Here is a 25,147-nt window from a genome sequence, read left to right as displayed (position 1 = left end):
ACTCTAATTGTCGCAAACTAAGCCTAATCCTAATCTTAATGAATAAAAGAAACTAATCCTAATCTTTATTAATAAAAGAATCTAATTCTAATCCTAATAAATAAAAGAAACTAATTCTACTCCTAACAGATTAAGGATTTGATCATAATATCTTATTCTGACACTTCAGGTTACCCACCATACAGCAGGAAGTGCAACAGAGGAAACTTCTGTACATGGCTTTATATCTTCTCATTTGGGGAGAAGCAGCAAATTTGAGATTCATGCCCGAGTGTCTCTGTTATATATACCATCATGTATGCCTAAGTACTCTATTCTTTTACTTTTTCAGTGGAAGATCTCTTATTGATGTTATGGGAATTGATATTTTGATGCATTTGCCTCCCAACGCATCTAGAAAACTGGATAGGTTGCTAAATTACTGTCATTTTTATTGAACGTTTTTATATTATTGGAGCTTAATTATTAGGGATCAGTCCCAAGTTCTTCTTGGTAAACTCAAAGAGCTTTCACCAAATTCTTGAACTAAATTTGAGGAACTTTTTGATGATTATTTTTATTTTATTTTTTATGACAACTATTATTTTCATATTTATTCTATAATTTCATTCAAAATCCTTTGTACTACTTTCATGGGGATATGGAGGCTATAGATTTTTAGTTTTCGGTTTTGAAATGATTTAGTACAAAGTTGCTATTTGCTGTTGAGTTCACATTTGGTTCTTACCCGATCCTTACAATTTGTGCTTAGTGCTGATCTATGAATGCTAGTTTTTCTTTGCTGTTTTGTTCTGGTGGAAGTTACTGAATAGTGAATAAAAGTCATTGATATTTTTTATCAGGACTGAAACTATTTTTCCAGCTAAGCATCAATGAGTTTTTAACAGAACTCTTAGATGCCAACCATTCAGAGGAATGGTCAACACATTGGATGTTTCCGTCCTTCTAGAAGCCTGTTTGGAATAAGTGGAATTTGAAATACACGTAAATTGAGTTATTAGAAAGATATTCAATATCAAATGCTTGGTTGTGAACTTTTAGCAAAGCACACACTAAAAGTTGTGTATTACTTTTCTTTACTAAAAGTTGTTTGGTGCAAGAGTTTATATACCATCGTAAACGATTAACCATGTTTGTTAATCTAGCCTCTTTGTTGTGAAATTAACTGGTTGTTTCTTGAAGATGGCGTTTGAATTATATGGCATGCTAGCTGGGAATATCAGCCCTATGACAGGAGAAAATGTCAAACCAGCCTACGGTGGGGAAAATGAAGCTTTCTTGCGTAAAGTTGTGACCCCCATTTATGAAGTGATTGCAAAGGTTTTTGTGCCATTGATTTATGTTTATTTATTTTTATGCGTGTTCTAATTGACATATTAGTAAGGGCTTTTCCTATTTGACTTGCTAGGAAGCTGCAAGGAGCAAACAAGGGAAATCAAAACACTCACAATGGAGGAATTATGATGATTTAAATGAATATTTCTGGTAACGTTTCGTTGTGGTATCTGTTTCAAGGCTCAAGTAATTAGGCCACACATTTTTTATGATTAGGCTGTATGATATTGTTCTATAAATGTAGGTCAGTTGATTGTTTCCGTCTAGGGTGGCCAATGCGTGCAGATGCAGACTTCTTTTGCCTTCCTCATGATCAAATTCATGCAGACAGAAGTGGGGTGAGTTATTGCCCTTTTAAACTGAGATTTCCTTTGATGTATCGAACGTCTTTCTTTTTCGCTGCTACACTCTGGTAAATATTTGCTGCAAGCTTTCGTGGAAATTATATCGACTAGATCCTTTTTCTCTCACTCAATTAAATAAATTCTATTATTCTAATTTCCATGTAGTTGGAATCACATATAGGGGTGTGTAGTAGGTCGGTTGGAGTCGTTTCTTTTACCAAACTGTCCTTGAGCCGATTGTTGTCGGTTTAGTAAATGTTCAAACCATCTTCAACCATCAAGCAGTATAAACTGACCGTCAATCACTTTTGGCTGGTTGATTCTTTAATCTTTTTTAAAAGTCGGTTTGGATTTTTTCTCCAAACTGACGCTGTCCGACTGTTGCCAGTTTTGTCGACTCAGTTTTTTGGTCTATCATGCTCACCCCTAACATATATGGTTTTTTGTTATTCTTTACAGAAAATTTTGTCTTTTATGCCATTCTAATCTACATGCTGATACAGTAGGAAGCATGTTTTATAATTCCTGTTGGGACTTTCTACTATAATTTTGTTTTATTCAAATGTAAAGTAATGATGATTCTACTTGTCAATATTTATGATATTGGAATGTGCTTTGAATGAGTTAGTGTGAGAACCAGTGGAAAAGTCAATTGTAGACAAGAAGTTTGTACTTGATAATGTTTTAAAAATCAGATAGCATGGATGAAAAGTCGAAGCCTGTTCTTCACTTACGGATTTATTGTTCTACTCTTTCAATCAAGTTCTGCCGAGGACAGGGGTGCAAATATGTGCTTTAGATATTTTATGATATACTGCAATTGTTTTACAGTTAGTGAGCTCAATTTATTTTGACTGTGATATCCAGGAGAATAAGCCTTCTTCAAAAGATCGATGGGTGGGGAAAGTTAATTTTGTTGAAATAAGGTCATATTGGCATGTCTTCAGAAGCTTTGATCGTATGTGGAGCTTTTTCATACTTTGCTTGCAGGTTAGATAGTGTTTTTCTTTTATGCTTAAACACTTGGATGTTGTCAAAAAAGAAAACTATTTATTTTATACTTTTAACTTCTTACTTTCAGGCAATGATAATTGTAGCCTGGAATGGCTCTGGGCAACCAAGTTCAATCTTTAATGTTGATGTGTTCATGAAAGTTTTAAGTGTCTTCATTACAGCAGCCATATTGAAGCTTTGTCAAGGTTGGGAAAGTTTCTGACTTTCTTTGTTTGGATCAATGATTTTTTTTAGGGGTGGGTGAGATTTGGTTCTTAACTCTAATACCAAGTTAATTTTAACTGAGATTTCCTTTTAAAAAAAAAATTCGTCTACTGCCTACGTCAAAGTCTGCATTTTAATTTTTACACAAATTACAGCGTTAAATGAAGCTTACTAACTTGGTGGTCAAACTGAACTTCAAAACTTGAAGGAGGACTTATGTACACCTCTTGGTGTGTTCTTGGAGAATTAACACAGAAACAAGAAAACTAGAAATTTTTATTAATATTTTGCTATAAAAATAATAACAGCTATTATTTATACTACAACAAGTGAAAGATGACCCATCACCTTTTCAACAGGTCAAAGAGTCTAAAATCTAGTCCAATAGGTAGTAGGTAATTAACAACTGAATACATAAAATTCCTTCCTCCTAAGGAAAATTTGTCCTTGAGTTTTAGGTAGAGATTTGTAGCTGGTCGGGTGGAAAATAATCAAAGATATCGGCTACGTCGAAGACAGGATTGATATTTATGTGATCCAGTAAATCAATCTTTTATGCATTGTCTCTGAACTTCTTTATTATTTGATAAGGTCCTATCTTCTTTACTGCATTTTCCAGTCGGGAGTCTCGTCTTTCGGAGATATATCATGACTAGAGCTCCTTTGAATTCTTTGAATCCTCTATGTTTATCAGCTTGTTTCTTGATTTCTTCGTTCATTTTTTCAATTCGATTTGTCATGTCCTTATGGAGCTTTGCTATTCTTTCCACCATGTTCTCCGCTTCCGAACTAAGATCAACATTAGAAGGGATATTAGTAAGATCAACTGTTAGTCTAGGTAGTTTAGTATAAACAATTTTAAATGATGACTTCCCTATTGTTCGATTCTTCATATGATTGTAGGCAAGTTCGGCTTGAGCTAGAGGTCCCATTCCTTAGGTTTGCCCCCACTAATGCACCTTATGAGGTTAGCTAGAGTTCTATTGGTAACTTTGGTTTGCCCATCCGTTTGTGGATGACTCGTGGTGCTAAGTTTGAGTTACATGTTGAATTTTTTCTAGTCTTCCAAAAGTAGCTTAAAAACTTTACATCTCGATCAGAAGCTATGGACTTAGGTATTCCGTACAAACGTAATTTTTTTTTTTAAAGAATAGATTAGCTACATAAACGACATAGAAGTTTTCCTACAAGTTAAAAAGTGAGACATCTTGCTAAAACGGTCAACTACCACAAGTACGGAATCATACCCCCTTTGAGTTCATGGAAGGCCTAGAAGGCTCAGTAGGATCTAAAGGAATGAAGGGAATGGGCTAGTTAGCGTCTTCACTCACACTCTCCCCCTAAAGAGGGCTCACAAGAAAGAATGGTTTGTCCTCAAGGAAGGTGACATCCATGGACACGAAAGTATTTTGAGGAGGATGGTAACACTTGTTACCTCTTGGGTGCAGACAATACCCCTACGAAAACACATTACCGGGCAATAGGAGTAAACTTAGTATGGTATACGTGGAAAGGAAGAAGACAAAATGCAAGATATACATGGAAAACTCTAGTACAAAGAGAAAAAATCACGATATAAGCCTTTCTTATTATTTTCTCAAAAATCCAAAAATTACAAGGGCGAAGAATATATATAGGCTACAATATAAGCCTTGACAAACAAGGAAATAATAATGGGTACAAAAAATTACAAAGTTATGCTTGAGGCTATAAACATTCAAATAGTCTCGTATTTCCAACACGATTTTGTATTGTTGGAGGCCCTTTTTATAGCAGAACTCATTTTTGTGGGCTTGGTCTTTTGTACGTCGGTGTATTCTTTCATTCTTTCTCAATGAAAATTGTGTTTCTCATTAAAAAAAACTTTTAACCTTGTTTAAAATCTAAACACATCCTAAAAGTACAGGAGCCAAAATTTGAACAACTTTTAGATTTTGCTAACAATTTCAATTTTGGATTTTAAGGGCTTACATCTTAAATTTTCTGGTTCTCGGATTGCAAAATAGATCCTTTTTCTTTCTTTCTTCTTGTTTTTTAGTTTTTTTCCCATGCAGAAATAAATCATTGTCTTCAATGCATCTGAAGTAGTAGCAGCTAGTCTAGCTATATGTTATTAACTACCTCTGAATTGAGCAACTCAATCTCCTAGGATTGATGTTCAATCTTTGATTCGTGGGAGTGGTTCTTTTGTGCATTCCTAGTTATTATATATATTGATTCCTACAATGGAGCTTTTCCATCCAATAGATTACTTATTTCCTGGTGTCTTTATTGTGTTTATACAGCTCTCCTTGATGTGATTCTTAGTTGGAAAGCCCACCGGAGTATGTCATTTTATGTTAAGTTGAGGTATATCTTGAAGGTAGTTTCAGCTGCTGCGTGGGTGGTAATTCTTCCTGTGACTTATGCTTATAGCTGGGAGAATCCATCTGGGTTTGCTCAAACTATTAAAGGCTGGTTTGGTGGCAACACTTCAAATTCACCCTCTTTGTTTATCTTGGCTATTGTTATCTATTTGTCTCCGAATATGCTAGCTGGTGTGTTCTTTTTATTCCCTTTTATCCGTCGGTTTCTTGAGAGCTCCAACTACAGAATTGTGATGCTCATGATGTGGTGGTCACAGGTGGAATGATAGCTACTTTCTCATGTTCGATTTTCCTATTCTGCAATATCAGTTTCTCATTATATTTTCATTGAATTTGCAGCCTCGTCTTTATGTTGGCAGAGGAATGCATGAAAGTACATTTTCTCTTGTCAAGTAAGAATTTATCATATTTAAAATAATGATTCTTGGCATTTACAATTTCTCTCTAATCAATCTTTTTCTAAACTTTTAGGTACACGTTGTTCTGGGTGCTGCTTATTGCAACAAAACTGGCATTCAGTTATTATATAGAGGTGTTTATCCTGTACTGATCGTGTTGCTTATGAACTGTCAGCTCAATAGTCATTAGTATATTAAACGTCCTGAATTTTGTCAATTGCTCCCTCTTTGATGCTATAACTTTACCTGGATGTGTTATTTTTGGGTTACTTCCTTGTAGTACAAACATCAATGACTTTACTTGTTTTAACTTATTCCGATGCTTCTCTTGACAGATAAAGCCTCTAGTAGGGCCAACAAAAGCAATCATGAATGTTCGAATAACTGTTTTCCAATGGCATGAGTTCTTTCCTAGGGGTGGGTGACAAAATTATATATGCAAAGGAGTTGTTCCCTTCAACTTTTATGCTCTAATATTTTTTTGGTTCTCTGCAGCAAAAAACAATATTGGCGTTGTCATTGCACTCTGGGCTCCTATCATTCTTGTATGCATTTTGTCCATTCTCAACAGGACATTTTCTTTTTCACTTTTTGCTTCGTCTAGATTTATGTTCTGTCCTAATGAGCCTGAATTTTTTCAGGTTTACTTTATGGATGCCCAGATTTGGTATGCCATATTTTCCACATTATTTGGTGGTATTTATGGTGCATTTCGTCGTCTGGGAGAGGTTTGTATAAATTTTTAAGGCTTATTTTTTTCTCCTTTTTTCTTATAAAAATCAAGAAACCTGATATATCAAAACAAAAATGAAGTTACAGCCTAAAGGCAGGAAAGAAATTGCTCCTTGCTCCTAAAAAGCTAACAAAGAAGAGTTCCCCAGTGTTAAGAGATCATTGAGATATTGTTATTGCATAAGAACCTTCTGTCTGTTGCACCACCACCATCAGCGCGATGTCTTTATTTGTACACTATTACAAAAAACATCAAAGGATGATTGTTTGTCTTAAAATGCTTTTTGATTCCTTTCCATTTAAATGCAGCAGAATGCAGAACTGTGCCTTAGCTGCACAGTTCTACAAAATCTTAGGCTTTCCTTTCAAGTACCAATCCTTCAGTTCCTGTAGAAGTTGTTTTGTGCAGAATGCTGACTAAACATATTCCTTTTTTATAAAACCCCAGCTATTGTGTTGACAACGAATCTTGAAGGAAAAATGCTATTCAAGTTGTTTCTCTACATGATGGAAAGGCTCCTTAATCTAGAGTTTTAATACAAGTGGGATAAAAAGGAATTAACCTAGACTTTTACCCAATTATTCAACTCGCCCCATTCTTCTTACATCACCGGCCCTCCGAGGTGGTGAAAGGGTCATGCCTATGTATTTTTTTGGTGCTCCTGCTTCTGCACCTTCACTTTCTTGTTTTATTTTCACTTTGGGTTTTATAAACTTTGCACTTTTTTGAAAAAGAGATGGTGCAAGGGCCTGAATTCTACGTTCATTTTGTAGTTTCTACACCTTTACTCTTGTTTTATTTTTCACTTCACAATTTATCATCGTCTTCTTCTTCCTTTTTTTTGAAAAACTTATTTTTATTTAACTTTTAGAAGATGGATAAAGGGCAGTTTTATCTAATTCTCTTACAGTGTTTCAGTAAAGTTGAATCTCCTCTCTTGGAGAAATCTATTGTAACTTCTTTGGTTTAGGGCTCTTCCCCCACCCCACCCATTTTCATTCATCAATGAAAGTTTTTTCTTAGAAAAGAAATACAGCCTTGTATCTTTGGTTAAAATGACTTATCTCCCTTCTCTGTATGCTTTGATTTTCTTAGTGCTCTATGTATGATCTAAAGCAAAAAAATCCTATCCTTCAGTTTTTTGTGCATGTTAAACGTGTAGGTTATTTTTTAGCCATTTTTTATTTATTTGGACTTTAAGTTAACGACAACATTTGGCTAGTCATGCTTTTCCAACATGTCTGTATGTTTGTATTTGTTAAATCACCTCTAACCCTTTGTTGATGAGTTTTGCTAAATTTAATTATATTAATACTTTAACATTCCTCACGCTTGAAAATCAATATTAATTGAAAAGATTATGGAACCTTGGAAGTTTGAACACAAGATCTCATGCTCTCGTACTTTGTTTTTCTTGTTTGGTTTTTTTAGTAAAAAAAGAAAATGGAAACTAATCTTCCTGTTAAGATTCCTTGACCTGAAACTCAGAAAAATCCCAACAATAGCAAAAACAGAGACGATGCTTTGCTCGATATATATTGCAATAATATCAATGTTCCACAAGATAGCATTAAAGTCTAGGAAAGAAGAATTCAAATGGAAATTAAGACAAACACATAAAACAGTGACCAGCTTCTTTGTGAAGGCTGGAATCCTCTCCCAAAAAGCCTCCAGCAGCTTTTACTCAAAATAAAACCTAGAACATCAATCCCCAAACGTTCCTTATTAGTTATTTAAACCAACAGTCAATTGGGTCCCACAGCCTTTCCTCTCCTCTCAAATTATCTCTCCTGAAGCAGCCTCAGGTTTATTTCCTCTCTTGCCTCTTCTTTTATAGGTATGCAGAATTGGGGGTTTAACACTTCCATTGAAATAATGATATGAGACCAATGCTTAAAATACATGACAGAAACCAAAAGCGAAAAATCCAAAATTTCAACAATTCAAGAATAATGACAAACTATTAGCAAGAGGATACAATCTGAATCACCACTAAATTTGAAAACTTAAATGGATGAATAATGGTAAATTCGTTTAACATCATTCCAAAGTAGAAAATGCTATATGCCTTTTTGTTTGTTTTTTCCTTCCACTCTTTAAAGAAAGTGTTCATACTGTTTCAGATTCGGACATTGGGAATGCTCAGGTCTCGTTTTGAGTCATTGCCAGGAGCTTTTAATGCCTGTTTGATTCCAGAGGAACAGAGTGAACCGAAGAAGAAAGGGCTTAAGGCTACTCTTTCCCGAAACTTTTCAGTAGTCAGTTTTTCGGCCTTAAACTTCCTAGTTTTTCAATTCTTTTCTTTGCCCTGAGGTTCGGCATGCCAATTTCTTTTTCTCATTTTTCTTTTAAAACTTTTGGCTATTCTGCAGATTTCATCTAACAAAGAGAAAGAGGGTGCAAGGTTCGCTCAACTGTGGAATAAAATAATCAGCAGTTTTAGGGAGGAAGATCTTATAAGTAATAGGTAAACTTATAAGATTAAACCCATAATGGGTTTGGGTTCCCCTTATCTTCCTTCGGTCCATTGCTCTTTTTAACGACTCTATGCAATTCTTTGAATTTTCTTGGTGAACATGTCATTGGCTTAAGTTATTGAATATCACAGGGAAATGGACCTTTTGCTTGTTCCTTATTGGGCAGACACTGAATTAGGCCTCATGCAGTGGCCTCCATTTCTTCTTGCCAGTAAGGTCTGTGTGCTTCTTGTCAATCTTTTTTGTAGACCTTAGTTGTTGGAAAAATGTGTGTGGGTTAATGACTGAGCAGTGTGTATTATTTTTTGATTAGATTCCAATAGCATTAGACATGGCTAAAGATAGCAATGGAAAGGACCGGGAGCTGAAAAAGCGAATTGCTGCTGACAGCTACATGTCCAGTGCTATTCGTGAATGTTATGCCTCATTTAAGAAGATAATCAAACATTTAGTTCAAGGTGCTCGTGAGAAAGAGTAAGTCTTTAGTTCGAGATATGATTTTGGTAGATGATATAATTAATTTTACCCTTCACTCACAAGCTTACGCTTTGGGTCAATTGGTGATTTAAGATGAATCTCACTTGGTGGTCTAGGGAGGTTTTGTGTTCAAACTCTTGCAATGTTATTTCGTCCTCAATTAATATTGAGTTCCACTTGTTGGGTTTTTCACATATTTGAAGGCCGGAAGAGAGAGAAATTGTTAGATGATATAATTAAATTTATCCTCATTTACAAACTTAATTTTTTTTGGTTCAATTGGTGGTTTAAAAGATTTTTTTTAAGAAACATATTGAATACACAATCAGATATCTACTGGTTTCTAATTAGTAACTACCCGCTTCTTGGTATCGTATGTTTAAACCCATTATGTGAATTTTCCAGGGTTATAGATTATATATTTACTGAGGTGGACAAACACATAGAAGAGGATTCATTAATAAGCGAGTTCAAGATGAGTGCTCTTCCAAAGCTCTACGATCGCTTTGTCAAGCTTACCAAGTATTTGGTAATGTTTGGTTATTAGCCCTATTTATCCATTTTGATTCATTGAGGTCTGTGCAATCTAACTGTGTAATATCTTCAAACCTCAGTTGGATAACAAGCAAGAGGACAAGGATGCTGTTGTTATTTTATTTCAGGACATGCTTGAAGATGTAACAAGAGATATCATGAATGAGGATCATATATCCAGGTATTGTGTCTAAATTTTGTGATGTCTCAGAAAAATGTAGCCTCTAAATATATTTTTTTTTCATATATCAAGTATCTTACGTGAAAATTTAAATAGTTTGCTTGAAACACTCCATGGAGGATCTTGGCATGAAGGAATGACTTCATTGGACCAACAATATCAACTATTTGCATCCACTGGAGCCATAAAGTTTCCTGTTGACCAGACAGAAGCATGGAAGGAAAAGGTCGGTGCTTGATTTTGAAATATTCATGTGTCTTCTTCTTTTTCCCAGTGAAGGAAGCATTTAAGGGATGCCTACTTTTACAATGACAGATTTCCTAAAATACAAAAATATATTATGACATCTTTTGTGACTCCTTTGGTTTTGGGCCTTAGCCTTTTTTTTTCTTTCTTTTTTCTTGAATGTCATACATCAATGTAATTTTTTCTTATAAACAAATTCCATGACAAGAAAATGGAAGAAAAAAACAACATTGAAAAGCCTCGTGGGTATGTCCAAAAGTTTAGGTGTTAATTACTGTAAGAAGAATAAGAAGTCAGGTCAAATGCATTTATGTTGATGGCAATATGTCTATAGTTTGACAAGTTAAAGCATGTGCTATTGCCCATGAGGTAGAAGTTTAAATCACCCCAACCCATTATGTTGTTGAACTAAACAAAAAGAATAAAGCAGCTGGGAGGGGTTCACATGTACATAACTATCCAGAAAATTTAACAGTTTATTTTGTGTGGACTAGCTTATGCCATGAAGTAATGGGTATACTTCTATGTTCAGATTAAACGACTCTATCTATTGCTTACAACCAAGGAGTCTGCTATGGATGTACCTTCCAACTTAGAAGCAAGAAGGCGTATCTCTTTCTTCTCAAATTCATTGTTTATGGATATGCCTGCTGCACCTAAAGTCCGGAACATGCTTTCTTTCTCGTAAGCCTTATTCATTTGTTACCATGGTTGCTATTTATTCTTTATTTGATTGCATTTCCTTTGATTTTAATCTTTTGAAATGCTATGAATCTATTTAGAAATGTAACGTTTGGTTGAAGAAATGAAAAGAAAGTAATGCTTAACAGATATAAACTTGTGAAGGGAATAAAAGGGAAAAAAACTACGTAACACAATTACAAAGTAATTATAAACGCTTCCCAATTCAAATAGGTTTTGGAAAGAGCAGCCAAAAAGGAGATTAGAAAGGGAAAACTTACCAGTGAATTTGCTTTCTTCCCAAGATCCACTGGTTGCCAATATCTTTTCATGGAAACTAAGAACATTTGTGGTCTAAGAAGAATGGGGGTTAATTGATGAAGCCGAGCATTGAGTACAGAGCAATCTATTATTTTGCTTTTTACTAAAGAATAGTGGTTAATGGATAATTAGTTAATATTCTAGGTTAATTTATTTTTTACCCCCACTTGTGATAAAACTCTATAAAGGGAGTCTCCCCCTCTTGTATGAAGCACATTATTCAGCCTAATAAATTCATAATCTTGATTCTTTGAGGATTACTCCTTGAGGTTACTTAGGCTACGTCAATTTGTGATGGGGATATAGTCTAGCTTGAACAGTGAAGTTTTGTGCAATGAATGCATAAGAGGGCAAAGAGTGCCTGCGTTGAACTACTAAGAAAATAATAACCCTAACAAGGCTAAAGCCTCAATGCGTAAATTAAAAGTTCTTTAAAATACTGAATTGCAGTTAAATTCAATTTATGGACAACAATTGATTGGTCCTAGCTTGAGGGGGTTTCTTGTTACTCCTTTTCTTTTATTTTTGGGGTCTTGGCTATGCTTGTATATTCTTCGATTTGATCCATGAATTTATGGATTTTGATTAGAAAAGAAGTCTTTGTTTTACAGCTCTCCAAGTAATGATCAACATTGTGTTGGTTCTAGTTCTAGTATACTGAGTGTTGCAAACTTTCATCCCTTAGGTTATAGTTAAGTGAATGAGTGAAGTCAGCATGTATACCTTCAGATAAACTATCTTAGATTGCCAGTGAAGATTTGAGAGTTGAACATAGTGAAAGAGATATTAAAGCTCCCTGATATTGTGTATGACCTTTCCCACAGAATAGGGCTGGTGTCCTTTAAGTGAAGGATGATGAATTTGTACCGTGGTCAATTGTTCTTAGAATTTATAGCTACCGTGAAGTGAAATTTTCATTTCAATTGGGAAAAAATAGAAATATTCCTTCCCTTCTTCTGTACTTTTCTTTCAACATTACTTTCACATGCTCCTCGCCCTTATAGTATTTTATATTTCATTTTCTTTTCTTGATTACTGATGTGTAGGTAGGGAGTTTTTCTTTACTAAGTTAGACAGTTTACTCCTTTTTATTCATAGGGCCTGTTTCATTTTCTCCTTATTTGTTTGCTGATACTGTAACGTTAAACTTAGTGTTCTGACTCCATACTACACGGAGGAGGTTCTCTTTTCATTGCATGATCTAGAAGAGCCAAATGAGGATGGGGTTTCAATTCTCTTCTACCTACAAAAGATATATCCAGGTCTTAATTTTGTTTTTTTTTTTTCTGTTACTGCTACTTCTGCTGTTATACCCATGTTCAATTTTCTTGAATGGTTTTTTTTTATATATATCTTTAGATGAATGGAAAAACTTCCTTGAAAGAGTAAAATGCTCTGGTGAAGAGGAATTAAAAGGAGTAAATGAGCTTGAGGAAGAACTTCGACTCTGGGCTTCCTATAGAGGCCAAACATTAACAAAAACAGGTTTTCACTCCTTCCTTTTCTTAGATGCTCTGCATTTTAACTCTCTTTATGAAATGTTGTTCTGCATCTAACACCGTGTTTAATTGATACCTAGTAAGAGGAATGATGTATTACCGAAAGGCTTTAGAGCTTCAAGCTTTTCTTGATACTGCTGAGGATCAAGGTACCCTTTTCAAACGCTTCTTTTTTCTTTTTTGCTTTTTTTATCTAAGTTTGGAAGTTTGCATTTTTACTTGTTTTTAGCTTCTCTTTTATTTTCTTCTAACTTCAATTTTATTCTTTTTGAAGACCTAATGGAGGGTTACAAGGCAGTGGAGTTGAACTCAGAAGAAAATTCTAAGGGTGATAGGTCCTTATGGGGACATTGTCAAGCAATATCGGACATGAAATTTACCTATGTGGTGTCATGTCAGCAGTATGGGATTCAAAAGCAATCTGGTGATGCTCGCGCCCAGGACATTTTGAAACTAATGACAAAGTATGTGAGGGACTATGTCCATAAAACTTCTTTAAAAAACTGTATTTAGAAACCATTAAATAAAAGTCTACTTGTATTTCAAAACTTTTTTCTTTTTACTTCATTTCTTTGTTTTCATTTATTGGTATAAGAAACTCGAATCTCTTATGCCTAACACATTCTCCATTTATTATAAAGTTCGAAAAATGAAAAAACCGAAAGGAGAGCTTTCCAAATGCTTTGGCCGATAATTACAAAAGAATTTCTTATGTCCAACACATTCTTCATTTATTATAAAGTTTCAATTCACTCTTAATTTCTTTTAAAGTTTTAAATGTAATTATGTTAATTGTTTACAGGTACATATCTTATCCATAAAAAAAATTGAAATTTTGAGATGTCTCCATTTTCTCCAGTTTTTCACGTTATTATCCATGAAAATTATTTTTTTAAAAAATAACTCTTAATTTCTTTTCTGTTTCGTAGACTATTTTGAAGAATGAAGCATCGAGTGTATTTATGTCTGACAAATTTGTAGTATAGCCTTTAGGCAACATCACCCCGGGTACTTCTTGATATGGATTGTAGTTAATAGCCAAATATATTTGTTGCAGGTACCCATCCCTTCGAGTGGCATACATTGATGAGGTGGAAGAACCTAGTAAAGATAAATCTAAGAAAAACCAGAAGACGTATTATTCATCTCTTGTGAAGGCTGCTTCACCCAAATCTATTAACGATACTGAACATGTGCAATTGGATGAGGTATTGGTTAAAATAAGTGTGATAACCTCCTTGGGTTCAGTTTGGCATGGTTATAGTTGTTGATGTTGATCTTGTGGTCTAGTTTCAAGCTTCAATAATTTTTCCTTTTATTTTTGCTCAATGTTAATTACGAACTGAGCTCTAAAAAATTGTCATACAGATTATTTATCAAATAAAGCTCCCTGGTCCTGCTATTTTGGGCGAGGGAAAGCCAGAAAATCAGAACCATGCAATAATATTTACACGTGGTGAGGGCTTGCAAACAATAGACATGAATCAGGTATATTCAGTTAAATATAATGGATTTTCTTCTTATAATGTCTTAAATGGAAGCTCAATGCTTCTGAAATTTTCACTACGAAGTCTACCTTTCATAACTTAACCAAAATATCTCCCACTATCACCTTTCCCCTGGTGTGCACTATTTGGAAGTCTAGTCTTGAAAAAGGTTAAATTCTTCTTGTGGCCCCTAGCTTATAGAAGCCTCAATACTCATGATAAGCTCCAAAGAAAGCTTCATTATGCCTCCCTTAGCCCATCTATGTGCTGCCTTTGCTTCAAAAATGAGGAGACTTTGGACTACCTTTTTTTTTTTGCACTGTGAATTTGCAATGAAAGGCTGGTCTCTCTTGTTCAGAATTTTCAATCTGGATTTCTGTCTTCCTAGCAAGATTGATATTTGGATGCTTGTGATGGGTTCAATGGCAAAGCTTTTTGTCCAAAGAGGAACATCCTGTGGAGATGTATTGTGTTCTCTTATGTGGAGGATTTGGATTTGGAAAGAAAGAAACAGTAGAGATTTTTATGATAAATATGATTCTTTTGATTTTTTTTTTGGAATATGGTTCAACACACAACTTCTTGGTGGAGTACCAAGTACACCAAACACTTAAGTATAGCCTTTATGTGATTTTCAACAATTGTAAGGCTCTTATATGCTAGTTCTTCTCAGGGAGGGCTCGCTCACCCCTTGCCCATAGACTGTTCTTTTTTGTTCTCTTGAATATATCTGTTTCTTATCCAAAATATTGTTGTTTGTAGGATAACTACATGGAAGAAGCAATGAAGATGAGGAACTTGTTGCAAGAGTTTCTTAAAAAGCATGATGGTATAAGACACCCCTCTATTCTTGGACTTAGAGAGCATATATTTACTGGAAGGCAAAATCTCTCTCTTTCTCCTGATCCATTACTTTCATTTATTTTTTTCATTTGTTTTCCTCAAGGTCAGTTTGTGCTCTATTCATTGTTCTTCTTGTTTCTGAACTCAGTGTTTCATCGCTTGCTTGGTTCATGTCTAATCAAGAAACCAGTTTTGTTACCATTGGCCAGAGACTTCTAGCCAACCCTCTGAAGTAAGTTATCCTTTTTTTTTTGTATGTTTAGTTTGATAATATACTGCTTGAGCGTGGAACTATTTCAAACGAGGGTCTATGGTTTAGTTTGCCATTAGAGCTTAAAGTTTTGTGCATCTTGATCAGATTTTGAACCGCTCATATATTTTGTTTCTAGCCAGATGAAAAGAATCTAGTAGTGATGTCTATTGACATTTAGAAATTATGTACAATTTCGGCTCTACAACTTATAATACCTGTCCTATGTCACGGATATAAAGGTTCTTATAAAATAGAACCAAGTAGTATCTGGGGGAAACTATGATACTCAATTGTCAAGACTTTTGAGGGATTATGTCTTGCTATTATTTTTTTTTTCTACCGATGCATGTCTTGCTATGGTCACTACTCGGATTGAAGTATAGTCAAGAATTTAGCCTTGTGACAGCAGAGCTTATGAGGGAATACTTGGAAGTTGATGAAGTCAATAGTTTTAATCATGCTGTATAGACTCATGATTTTCCTAATACGGTTGTCTTCATTCAGTTGTATTGACTATGACTATTATAAAGATGTTTATGAATTAGCTCTGCATCGTCCATATATTGTGACATTTATTTAACTGTTTTTTATTTTTGTTTATCTAGAGTTCGTTTCCACTATGGACATCCAGACGTGTTCGATAGGATCTTTCACCTAACTAGAGGGGGCGTCAGTAAAGCTTCTAAGGTTATCAATTTGAGTGAAGACATATTTGCTGGTATGAAATGATTTCTCTTTAAACTCTTTAGAATGATTTTGGGTTTACCAAGCTCTTAATGTATCTTCAAAATTTCAGGTTTCAATTCAACTCTTCGTGAAGGGAATGTCACTCATCATGAGTACATACAAGTTGGAAAAGGAAGAGATGTGGGTCTTAATCAAATTTCAATGTTTGAAGCTAAAATAGCAAATGGGAATGGGGAGCAGACATTAAGTCGTGATATATACCGTCTTGGACATCGATTTGACTTCTTCCGAATGTTATCTTGTTATTTTACAACTATTGGGTTCTATTTTAGTACTCTGGTATGAATCATGTTCTTTATCCTTTTGCACTACTTAAATGTACATTAACTTTCTGATGCATATTGATATATGGTTATATTTCTACTTTTCCTTCACTTTCTGCTGCGTCTTTATGATTTCTCTTCTTGCAGATAACTGTCCTCACAGTATATGTGTTCCTTTATGGTCGCCTTTATCTTGTTCTTAGTGGACTTGAAAAAGGTTTGAGCACTCAACCAGCTATTCGTGACAATAAACCTCTGCAAGTGGCCCTTGCTTCTCAATCTTTCGTCCAAATTGGATTCTTGATGGCTTTGCCTATGCTGATGGAGATTGGTTTGGAAAGGGGATTCCGCACTGCATTGAGTGAATTCGTATTGATGCAATTACAATTAGCCCCCGTCTTTTTTACTTTCTCTCTTGGGACAAAGACCCACTATTATGGCAGGACTTTACTTCACGGAGGTGCAAAATACAGGCCTACAGGTCGTGGATTTGTGGTGTTTCATGCCAAGTTTGCCGATAACTACAGGCTCTACTCCCGTAGCCACTTCGTCAAAGGTCTCGAGCTCATGATTCTTCTTCTTGTGTATCAGATATTCAGCCACACTTACAGAAGCGCACTTGCTTATGTGTTGATTACTGTATCTATGTGGTTTATGGTTGGCACATGGTTGTTTGCTCCCTTTCTATTCAATCCTTCTGGTTTTGAGTGGCAAAAGATTGTCGACGATTGGACGGATTGGAATAAATGGATAAGTAATCGTGGTGGAATTGGTGTTCCACCTGAAAAAAGCTGGGAGTCGTGGTGGGAGGAAGAGCAAGAGCATTTACGCCACTCTGGAAAGCGAGGCTTAGTAGCTGAAATATTATTAGCTTCTAGGTTCTTTATCTATCAGTATGGTCTCGTCTATCATCTTAGTATTACTCAGCGAACAAATACTAAAAGTTTCCTGGTAAATCAACTGCTTCATTTTCTATCCACCTTATTTATATTTAAAACTTAAGAAATATCATCATTAATTATTGTCCCTTTTTTATCACAGGTTTATGGCATTTCATGGCTGGTGATCTTTTTAATATTGTTTGTAATGAAGGTGAGTTGCTGAAGGTTTCACACATGAGAATATGATTTGTCTGATCTATGCATGATTTTACAAGTCATCTTTAAAAGTCTGACTACAATTCATTTTAGCCTTTGGAAGAGAGATATTTTAAAACTATAGCTGTCTACACTTATCATGATGAAATCATGTACTTACCATGGAAGAAAAAGGAAACTTTATATTTATAATATACATGTATCCTACATGGTAATTAATGTTTGCTATTCTAAGGGGAATTCAGATAAAGTAACTCACTCTTTTTCTCAATTTGCTCTATCAACATGAACTTGATATTGTTTTCCCCACTTTTTCCAGACTGTTTCGGTTGGAAGGAGGAAGTTTAGTGCAGATTTCCAGCTTGTGTTCCGTTTGATCAAGGGTTTAATTTTCCTAACATTCGTCTCGATTCTCGTCACCTTGATTGCTCTTCCTCATATGACAGTGCAAGATATCATTGTTTGCATCCTTGCTTTCATGCCAACTGGTTGGGGCATGCTTTTGGTAAGTTCAGTAGAACATTGATTGTCTTTACCGCCTAATTTCATTTTTGAAGCCCTGGTTTTAAGTTTTATCATTTGGTCTCTCTATTTCAATTTTATTGTGAATTGGTTACTATAGTTTGTTTGTAGGGCTGCCTTGGTTATTATAGTTTGTGAATTATCATGTTTGTGGGTTATAATAATCAATATTTGCAAACTATTTTATTGTGGGGTTATAGTAGTATGTGATTGGGATACGACTATTTTAGTATGCAAATGATGAGAAAGAATGGTGAAAAAAAGTAAACACAGTAGACTTCAAATATTATAATAGGAGATCCAAATATTGAGTGAGCTATAATAATCCATTCCATTCACGGCAAGTTGGGGATCCAAACACCCCATAGTGCCAAGCAAGAATGCCTAGATCTCACCCTCCATCTCTGTTTTTTTCCAGATTGCACAAGCATTGAGACCACTTGTCGTGCGAGCTGGATTCTGGGGATCTGTAAGGACACTTGCTCGTGGCTACGAGATCATCATGGGTTTGCTTCTCTTTACTCCTGTCGCATTCCTTGCCTGGTTTCCATTTGTTTCAGAATTCCAGACCCGTATGCTCTTCAACCAAGCATTCAGCAGAGGTTTGCAGATTTCTCGTATTCTTGGTGGTCATCGGAAGGATCGGTCGTCCCGAAACAAAGATTAGTAACATTGTAAGCCAACAATTAACTTTTGTTATTTCCTTGAATGCGCATGATGTATGTTGCATTGAGAGGCTTGTTTATATTACTAGTCGTTGTAATCAATGGGTAGGTAGTAGAATACACTGGTAGTATTTAATAGCTGCAAATTTTGGTTTTGTTCATATTTTAGTTTACACGACTGGTTCTCCTACCGAAAATGTAATTGTGTTGATTGAACGAATTGTAGTTTATGTTCATTGATGTTTCTTTTTGTATTAAAAGATGGTTATTGTGAACCTTATTGAATCGTTTAATTTAGGAGAAAGATTATTGCACATTTGCACTTTTTGTTTTGATTCTTTTTCATGTCAGTTCTAACCCCTTTTCTCTTTGGTCGTCACTTTGGTTGGTTAATGGTTAGCAGATCAACTTACTAGTCTGGATTTTGATTTTTGATTCTTCTCTTTTCTGGCTTGTGGATAGTTGAATACAATAAGATATTAGTGACACTTTTCTATCAAAACATTCACATTTTGCATTAATTCGAAGAACTACTTGCTCTTGGGTTACAATTCCAAATTGTCCCTTACCTATTTTAGAAGCAAAACTTGCCAAAGCGTGAGCTACTCTATTACAAGAATGAGGAACGAAGGCAACACTAGACACCTTGATATGTTGCATCTAATCTTGGATTTCATCCAAAATTAGTTCAGTTGTAATCTGTTTGATTTTAATTCATTTAGTAGTTCCATCTCATAAACCTCTTGAATGCTAATAAAAAAGCCAACGCTTTCGCCGCAATCGGTTTAACATGCGCAATAGCGGTCCAAATTCTGCCAATAGAATCGCATATTACAAACACGTATGCCCATCCACCTCGTTGAATGAACTAAAGCATCGATGTTAACTTCGAACTCCCCATTCTTTGGCAACCTCCAACTTCTCATTTCATCACCCACCACTGGCATCACCCTCTCGTGCCACTCTCCACCATGATCTCCCTTGCTGGCGACTGGAGCCTACATTCATCAACGCATGTTCCCGCCGTTGCTACCATCAGATGCACATCCTAGTCAATTTTGTAACATATTTTAGTTTTGGTTTTCAAAAGTAGCACACTTTGTGAAAACTCGTAATTTTGTTTTTCTTAGTTAATCTTGGTCGATCTCGACACTGAGATTCTTCACAAATTTTAAAAAAACTCTTTCAACCTAATTAGTCGGTTCATCTCGTCAAGATCGGCACCGATATTGTGCATTTCTATTTTAAAATTTCAAAATAAAGGGTTTTATCGAATGACTAAAATACCCTTGGAAGCGTGGACGTTAAAGTTCTCACAAAACCCTAAAATCAAAACTTTGTGCTCATTTTGGTCGAGAACTAAACAAGTTCGCTTGCAAAATTGAAGGAATTTCTCTGATTCTTGTTTTGCAAAATTTGAAGAAGTTATCCTCGAGCTTAAATCTCTTAAGGTGAATTTCTTTGAACGATTTCATAGTTTAGGGGTTAGATTTTAGTTTGAAATATGAGTTGAATGGGAAATATTGTAGTTGGTGTTCCTAATGTAATTGGATATGAACTAAATTTTAAGTTAATGCATGTGGTTTTCTTCGATGAATCTCGACAATTTCAGTAATCTGGGTGCATGCAAATGAGGAATCTTGATCGAGATTTATGCAATTGCCCCGACAGGGACGATTTTGTCCAAGATTAGATCGAGATACACCACATAATACATGTAAAACCCTCATCTCGTAGCATCTTGTCACAATGTTGTTCAAGTTCAAATCATGTTGTTCTCGGTCAAGATTGTTCTGAGATGCCACTGAGATTGAACACAAAATACTGACTGTGCTTTGTTACTTGTGTTTTCTGTTTTGCAGATGGCTCTCGCCGTAAAAATCATCTTTAAAGATTTTTTTTCTTAGCCAACCTGACATGTTATTTCACACTTAGCGAAGGCAGTGTCAAACATCAAAAGCAAGCTTACACTCAAAGTGTATACACATGTTTAGGAAAACTCTATTCGGTAATTTTTTGGATCTCAAGGTAGTGTTTAATGGACCACTTTGCCACTATCCTCTTGAGAGAGGTGGATGACAAACGAGACGATGCAATCTCTTTTAAGTTACTTGGTCGGAAGGTGTCCTTTGGGTGGGAGGATTTTGATACCATCACGGGGTTGAGGTTTATGTTGAAGTGTCTCATTCAATTTGAACCCTAGACCTACGAGTTTTAAAGGGGACACAACCACTATACCGTAGAATATAGTAAAAATAGAACATTATTTAACATATATTATAATTTAACACTTGAAAATTAATATTAAAATACAAAAATCGGGAATGTGAGGAGGGGCACGTGCCCCTAGTCTTAATAGATGTGCCCATGGTTGGAAAATAAATTCAGATTGTCAACCAAAATAACCCGAGAATATGGGTTGGGTTGAGAATCGATTTCACCCATACCACAACCCTCCTTTTTGTTTAGGCACACACATCTTATCCAATGAATTTTTTCTCTCTGCTGATTAGATCGTCCTCAAAATTCAGCCACGCATCTAGCAATATCATCGCACAAGCTTTTTGGAATTCGGATACATGACACTGCATAAGTAGGAATTGCTTGCGCCACAGCTTTAATCAAAACTTCCTTTTCTCCATAGAAAACAGTCATCTTTTCCACCCACCCACAACCTTAATCACCCCCTACATAATGAACTGTAACTCTATTACCTTATTTCTTAAAAAATGAGAGGGTACACCAAGATAATTGCCAAGATTGGATACCTCCCTCATTTCAAGACAGTTACTCACCACATTCGAGCTAAACATCATTGAAGATTTATAATAGTTTGTACATTGCCCTGACGCCCTCTCATAATCTATAAACACTTTTTTAATTGTCCCTCCTTTCTGAATATTCGCCTTACAGAACAACAAGCTGTCATCAGCAAACAAAAAATAGATGTGATACAATAGGAGTTTGTCTAGCAATTCGACACCCTGAGATCATATTAGACTCAACAACACTCAACAACACTCAACAACATACCAAATAACCCTTCAGCGCATAACAGAAATAGATACGGGGACAAAGGATCTCCATGTCTCAAACCTTGTTTAGGATAAACCATCCCTCTTGGCTTTCTATTTATCATAATAGACGCTGAAACATAAGAGAACACTCCATAGTTGATTTCACCCACCTCTTTGAAAATCCCATTTTGCTCGTAATATTTTGAAGGAAGCTCCATTCCTCTCTATCATAGGCTTTATTCATGTCGAGTTTCATAGCGATCATAGCTTTCTTCCCTTTGTCTGTTTAGGGATAGCATCATAGCAACAAAAATGGCCTTAATGTGTTTACCCATTCAATAAATTATTAATAAAAATGTTTTAATAATAATAATTTTTAAAAATACATTTTCCTATTTTTTAGGTTTTTTCTAAATTATTATTATTATTAGGTTATTATCTATTTTTCCTTTTTTTTTTTTCAAATTAATGTTTCTTAATTAAGATAATGCATTCATCAGTAGAAATCACTAATTTAGTTTAGTAACCTTTTTCATTCTTTTCGTTGATTAATTTAACTTTACTCGAACGCCGACTTAAAATTATCTTTTAAACCTAAAGATTACAATACTCGATAAAACTTTGCGGCTAAAACAAATAAATTTTAATTTCAAAACTTTACGTTTTTTTTCTTTAAGTATAATTTGATATATATATATATATATATATTAATAATTGAATTCACGATTAAAGTGGTAGTTTATATCAATTTGAACTCATACGAATTGCGAGAGCTCTTCACGTACTTATATTGTTTCTCTATACTCATTACTGAACTTTAATCTCCTAAAAACTAGTCAGCTCTTACTTAACACTTTACACATGTCTTCACTTAATCCTACTCAACTTAATTTGTTTCAATCTCATCGCCTCAAATCTTTCTTAGCTATTTGAGGGTAACACCCTAAGTTTATAAGGGAGACGCAAATGAACCAATATCAGCACATCTAAATGAGAGGAATTCTGAGAACATGAAACAAGGATATGAAAGTAATGTTAATAAATACTTAAAAGAACTAAAAGTTACTACCTATACCAACAAGGTGCACCTTCCTTTTCGATGACTCGATTATAGGAACTTTAAAGATAAGCGTGCTTAGTCTGGAGCAATTTATATTTTGGGTGACCTATTGGAAATTTTCCTAATATACATATAAGTGAGAACGAAGCATCCTGAAATGACTCATGTTGGTTTGTGGGGCAACTTTCATTTAATAAGCTAAGTAATAATGATGTTGTCAGGTCGTATTCAACGCATACCAAAAAAAGATCTTGCTGCCTACTTCCCAAAATTCCAATGCATGCTTTCAAATAACATCAACACCTTTTCTCATCAAAAGTAGTTGCAATTGTTAGGCACTTAACCAAACATTGCATTTTTAACTTCTTACTCTACTCATCCTTCACGCCCACTTTCTACCATGGATAGGTGTCACACTATTATCTATGTTAACATAAATATTTTGTTTCGTTTTGCTATATTCGAAGACAACCATAAAAATTTAAAACTTGTTTGATAGATAATTATGTTTTATGTTTTTCAAATTTACCTAATTAAGTTTAGAAGTACATGTCTGACATACAATATGAATTATGTTGTTGAAAATTGTTTTCTTGTTATGTGATCCAAATAATTCAAAATTTGAAAACATGATGTTTTTATGTTTTGATTGTATCCAAAATTTAAATTTTACATTCTAAAATGTAGAATTATACTAACTCCATGTAAAAATACAATATGCCATATTACAATTAACTTTTTGATATAAGATGTATTATGTAATGTATTACAAAATAATAATTAATTTTGTTTTTCGTTAAATTTCAAATTTGGTCACTATGATTAGGAAGAAATAGAAATGCCTATATGATTTAGGATTAGAATTTAGTCCTATAGGTTGAATAAAATCATAGAAAAGAGTCTCGATCATAAAGATGGTTTTTCAATCCATGCGAACAAAATAGATATAATGTTTTATCAAACTATAAATACTAAACACCAATTTTCTCCAAATCACATCAACTAAATTTGTAATTTAATAATTTTGAAATATAAACATATCCACAAATAAATTTATAATAGCTCATTCTCGAGTAGATAAGTAACTAATTTTATGATTGGTAAATATATTAAATCGAACATATTTAAACATTTTCTTACAAAATTAGAATAAATTTTCTAATCTACGGACGGATATAAATTTATTTGTACAACTCTTTTTTTCATAAAAGATTTTATTGAAGAAAAGTAGTGCACCAAACATGTCTATCTGTAGGAGTTACTTTGCCATTATTTTGAAAAATGGACGCTCGGGTTGCTTAGCAAGGTGGGACTTGCGAGGGAAAGAAAATTAATAAGAAGAAAAATGAGAAAGCGAGTGACGGATTTTACCGGCAATTTCCGGTGGACGTGGCATTGAGAATTTTCTTTTTTCGTATCCGCGTGCGTCCGCGTCAACTAAAGACCAAAACCCATCACCCGGTCATAACCGGTGATTCATTTTCCCACTTCCCACCTCATTCCGTCGTTTCATTTCTTTTTTCTCTCTTTCCCCACTCCCATTTCTGAATCTACACACCTTTCCCCTCACTTGCCATTTCCACTTTTACTCCTCCTCCTCTCTCTTCCTTAGGGTTTTACACCATCTAATCAGAAATCACGTATGTTCAATCCCCTTTTTCTTATTATCTATGTTTTTCTTTTTCTTTTTTCTGGGTACTGTATGGATTTCGGAGAATGATATGAAATGTTGAAAAATGGAGGAAATGCAGTGATATTTATCTACCCGTTTCTGGGTTTTTGTTATTTTTGGTTTTTAAATGCTGTTAAGTTTAGCTTTAGCCTATTGGCATCAGCATGGCATGGCTTTTTGTTATTGGATGGATGGAGGTTTCTGTAATTATAGGATTTTTTTTTTTTTTTTTGGTTGAGCATTGATGGTAATCTTCTGATGTTTTGTTTGTTGCTTGGAATGAGACACCATACTGAGCTGATGAAGTTTGAATAAAGTAGTATTTGTACTATGGTGTCCTTAGAAACTGTATTGTGGAAGATATGTGGTTTTTTGTTTTACGTTGAAGATTTGGGGAGGTTTCTTATGATTTCTAGTGTTAGTCTTCCAGCAGAGCTATGAAATGCAATGGAGGCGTGAAGCAATTTTTCTACTAAGTCTACTTTCCTAAATATGACCATAGGGGCCTCAAAAACTTAATTCCCCATGGCCAATCTCATTTGGAAATCGGAAATTCCTAAGATAGTGAACTCTTAACCTAGCTTATAGAAGCCTAAATACTCAGGACAAGCTTCAAAGGAAGTTCCCTAACTGGTCTCTCTCCCCTTCCATGTGCTATCTCTGTCTTCAGGAGGTAGATAGCGTGGATAATATATTTTTACCCTGTGAATT

At 34.8% G+C, this 25,147-nt stretch overlaps 2 protein-coding genes across 4 annotated transcripts in view; both read left to right on the top strand.

Annotated features, from left to right (window-relative positions):
• Positions 1–19,012, top strand: part of LOC101216678 (callose synthase 3) — a 33,447-nt gene extending 14,435 nt beyond the window's left edge. For all 3 annotated transcript variants that reach the window (XM_011661799.2, XM_011661798.2, XM_031880083.1), the window contains 34 exons: positions 170–296; positions 1,183–1,320; positions 1,409–1,485; positions 1,580–1,673; positions 2,547–2,669; positions 2,761–2,878; positions 5,183–5,520; positions 5,603–5,655; positions 5,735–5,795; positions 5,997–6,078; positions 6,157–6,206; positions 6,303–6,389; positions 8,518–8,652; positions 8,767–8,861; positions 9,003–9,087; positions 9,185–9,345; positions 9,754–9,877; positions 9,963–10,063; positions 10,160–10,289; positions 10,842–10,993; positions 12,464–12,573; positions 12,671–12,796; positions 12,891–12,959; positions 13,085–13,274; positions 13,868–14,018; positions 14,179–14,298; positions 15,060–15,178; positions 15,289–15,372; positions 15,999–16,111; positions 16,190–16,419; positions 16,551–17,354; positions 17,445–17,495; positions 17,820–18,005; positions 18,441–19,012. In XM_011661799.2, the coding sequence (XP_011660101.1) occupies positions 170–296; positions 1,183–1,320; positions 1,409–1,485; positions 1,580–1,673; positions 2,547–2,669; positions 2,761–2,878; positions 5,183–5,520; positions 5,603–5,655; positions 5,735–5,795; positions 5,997–6,078; positions 6,157–6,206; positions 6,303–6,389; positions 8,518–8,652; positions 8,767–8,861; positions 9,003–9,087; positions 9,185–9,345; positions 9,754–9,877; positions 9,963–10,063; positions 10,160–10,289; positions 10,842–10,993; positions 12,464–12,573; positions 12,671–12,796; positions 12,891–12,959; positions 13,085–13,274; positions 13,868–14,018; positions 14,179–14,298; positions 15,060–15,178; positions 15,289–15,372; positions 15,999–16,111; positions 16,190–16,419; positions 16,551–17,354; positions 17,445–17,495; positions 17,820–18,005; positions 18,441–18,689 (4,933 nt within the window). In that variant the 3' untranslated portion in view covers positions 18,690–19,012. The remainder of the gene's footprint in view (positions 1–169; positions 297–1,182; positions 1,321–1,408; positions 1,486–1,579; positions 1,674–2,546; positions 2,670–2,760; positions 2,879–5,182; positions 5,521–5,602; positions 5,656–5,734; positions 5,796–5,996; positions 6,079–6,156; positions 6,207–6,302; positions 6,390–8,517; positions 8,653–8,766; positions 8,862–9,002; positions 9,088–9,184; positions 9,346–9,753; positions 9,878–9,962; positions 10,064–10,159; positions 10,290–10,841; positions 10,994–12,463; positions 12,574–12,670; positions 12,797–12,890; positions 12,960–13,084; positions 13,275–13,867; positions 14,019–14,178; positions 14,299–15,059; positions 15,179–15,288; positions 15,373–15,998; positions 16,112–16,189; positions 16,420–16,550; positions 17,355–17,444; positions 17,496–17,819; positions 18,006–18,440) is intronic.
• A 5,208-nt stretch (positions 19,013–24,220) lies between these two features.
• The window catches only part of LOC101216435 (callose synthase 9), a 54,198-nt gene continuing 53,271 nt past the window's right edge, over positions 24,221–25,147 (top strand). The window contains exon 1 of the mRNA XM_011661797.2: positions 24,221–24,404. The gene's annotated coding sequence lies outside the window, so the exon portion shown is untranslated. The remainder of the gene's footprint in view (positions 24,405–25,147) is intronic.

Source organism: Cucumis sativus, chromosome 1 (assembly GCF_000004075.3).
Source record: "Cucumis sativus cultivar 9930 chromosome 1, Cucumber_9930_V3, whole genome shotgun sequence".
In the NCBI taxonomy this organism is placed as follows: domain Eukaryota; kingdom Viridiplantae; phylum Streptophyta; class Magnoliopsida; order Cucurbitales; family Cucurbitaceae; genus Cucumis; species Cucumis sativus.
Note: the sequence above shows the minus strand (reverse complement) of the source record. Positions and strands in the feature narration are given on the sequence as shown.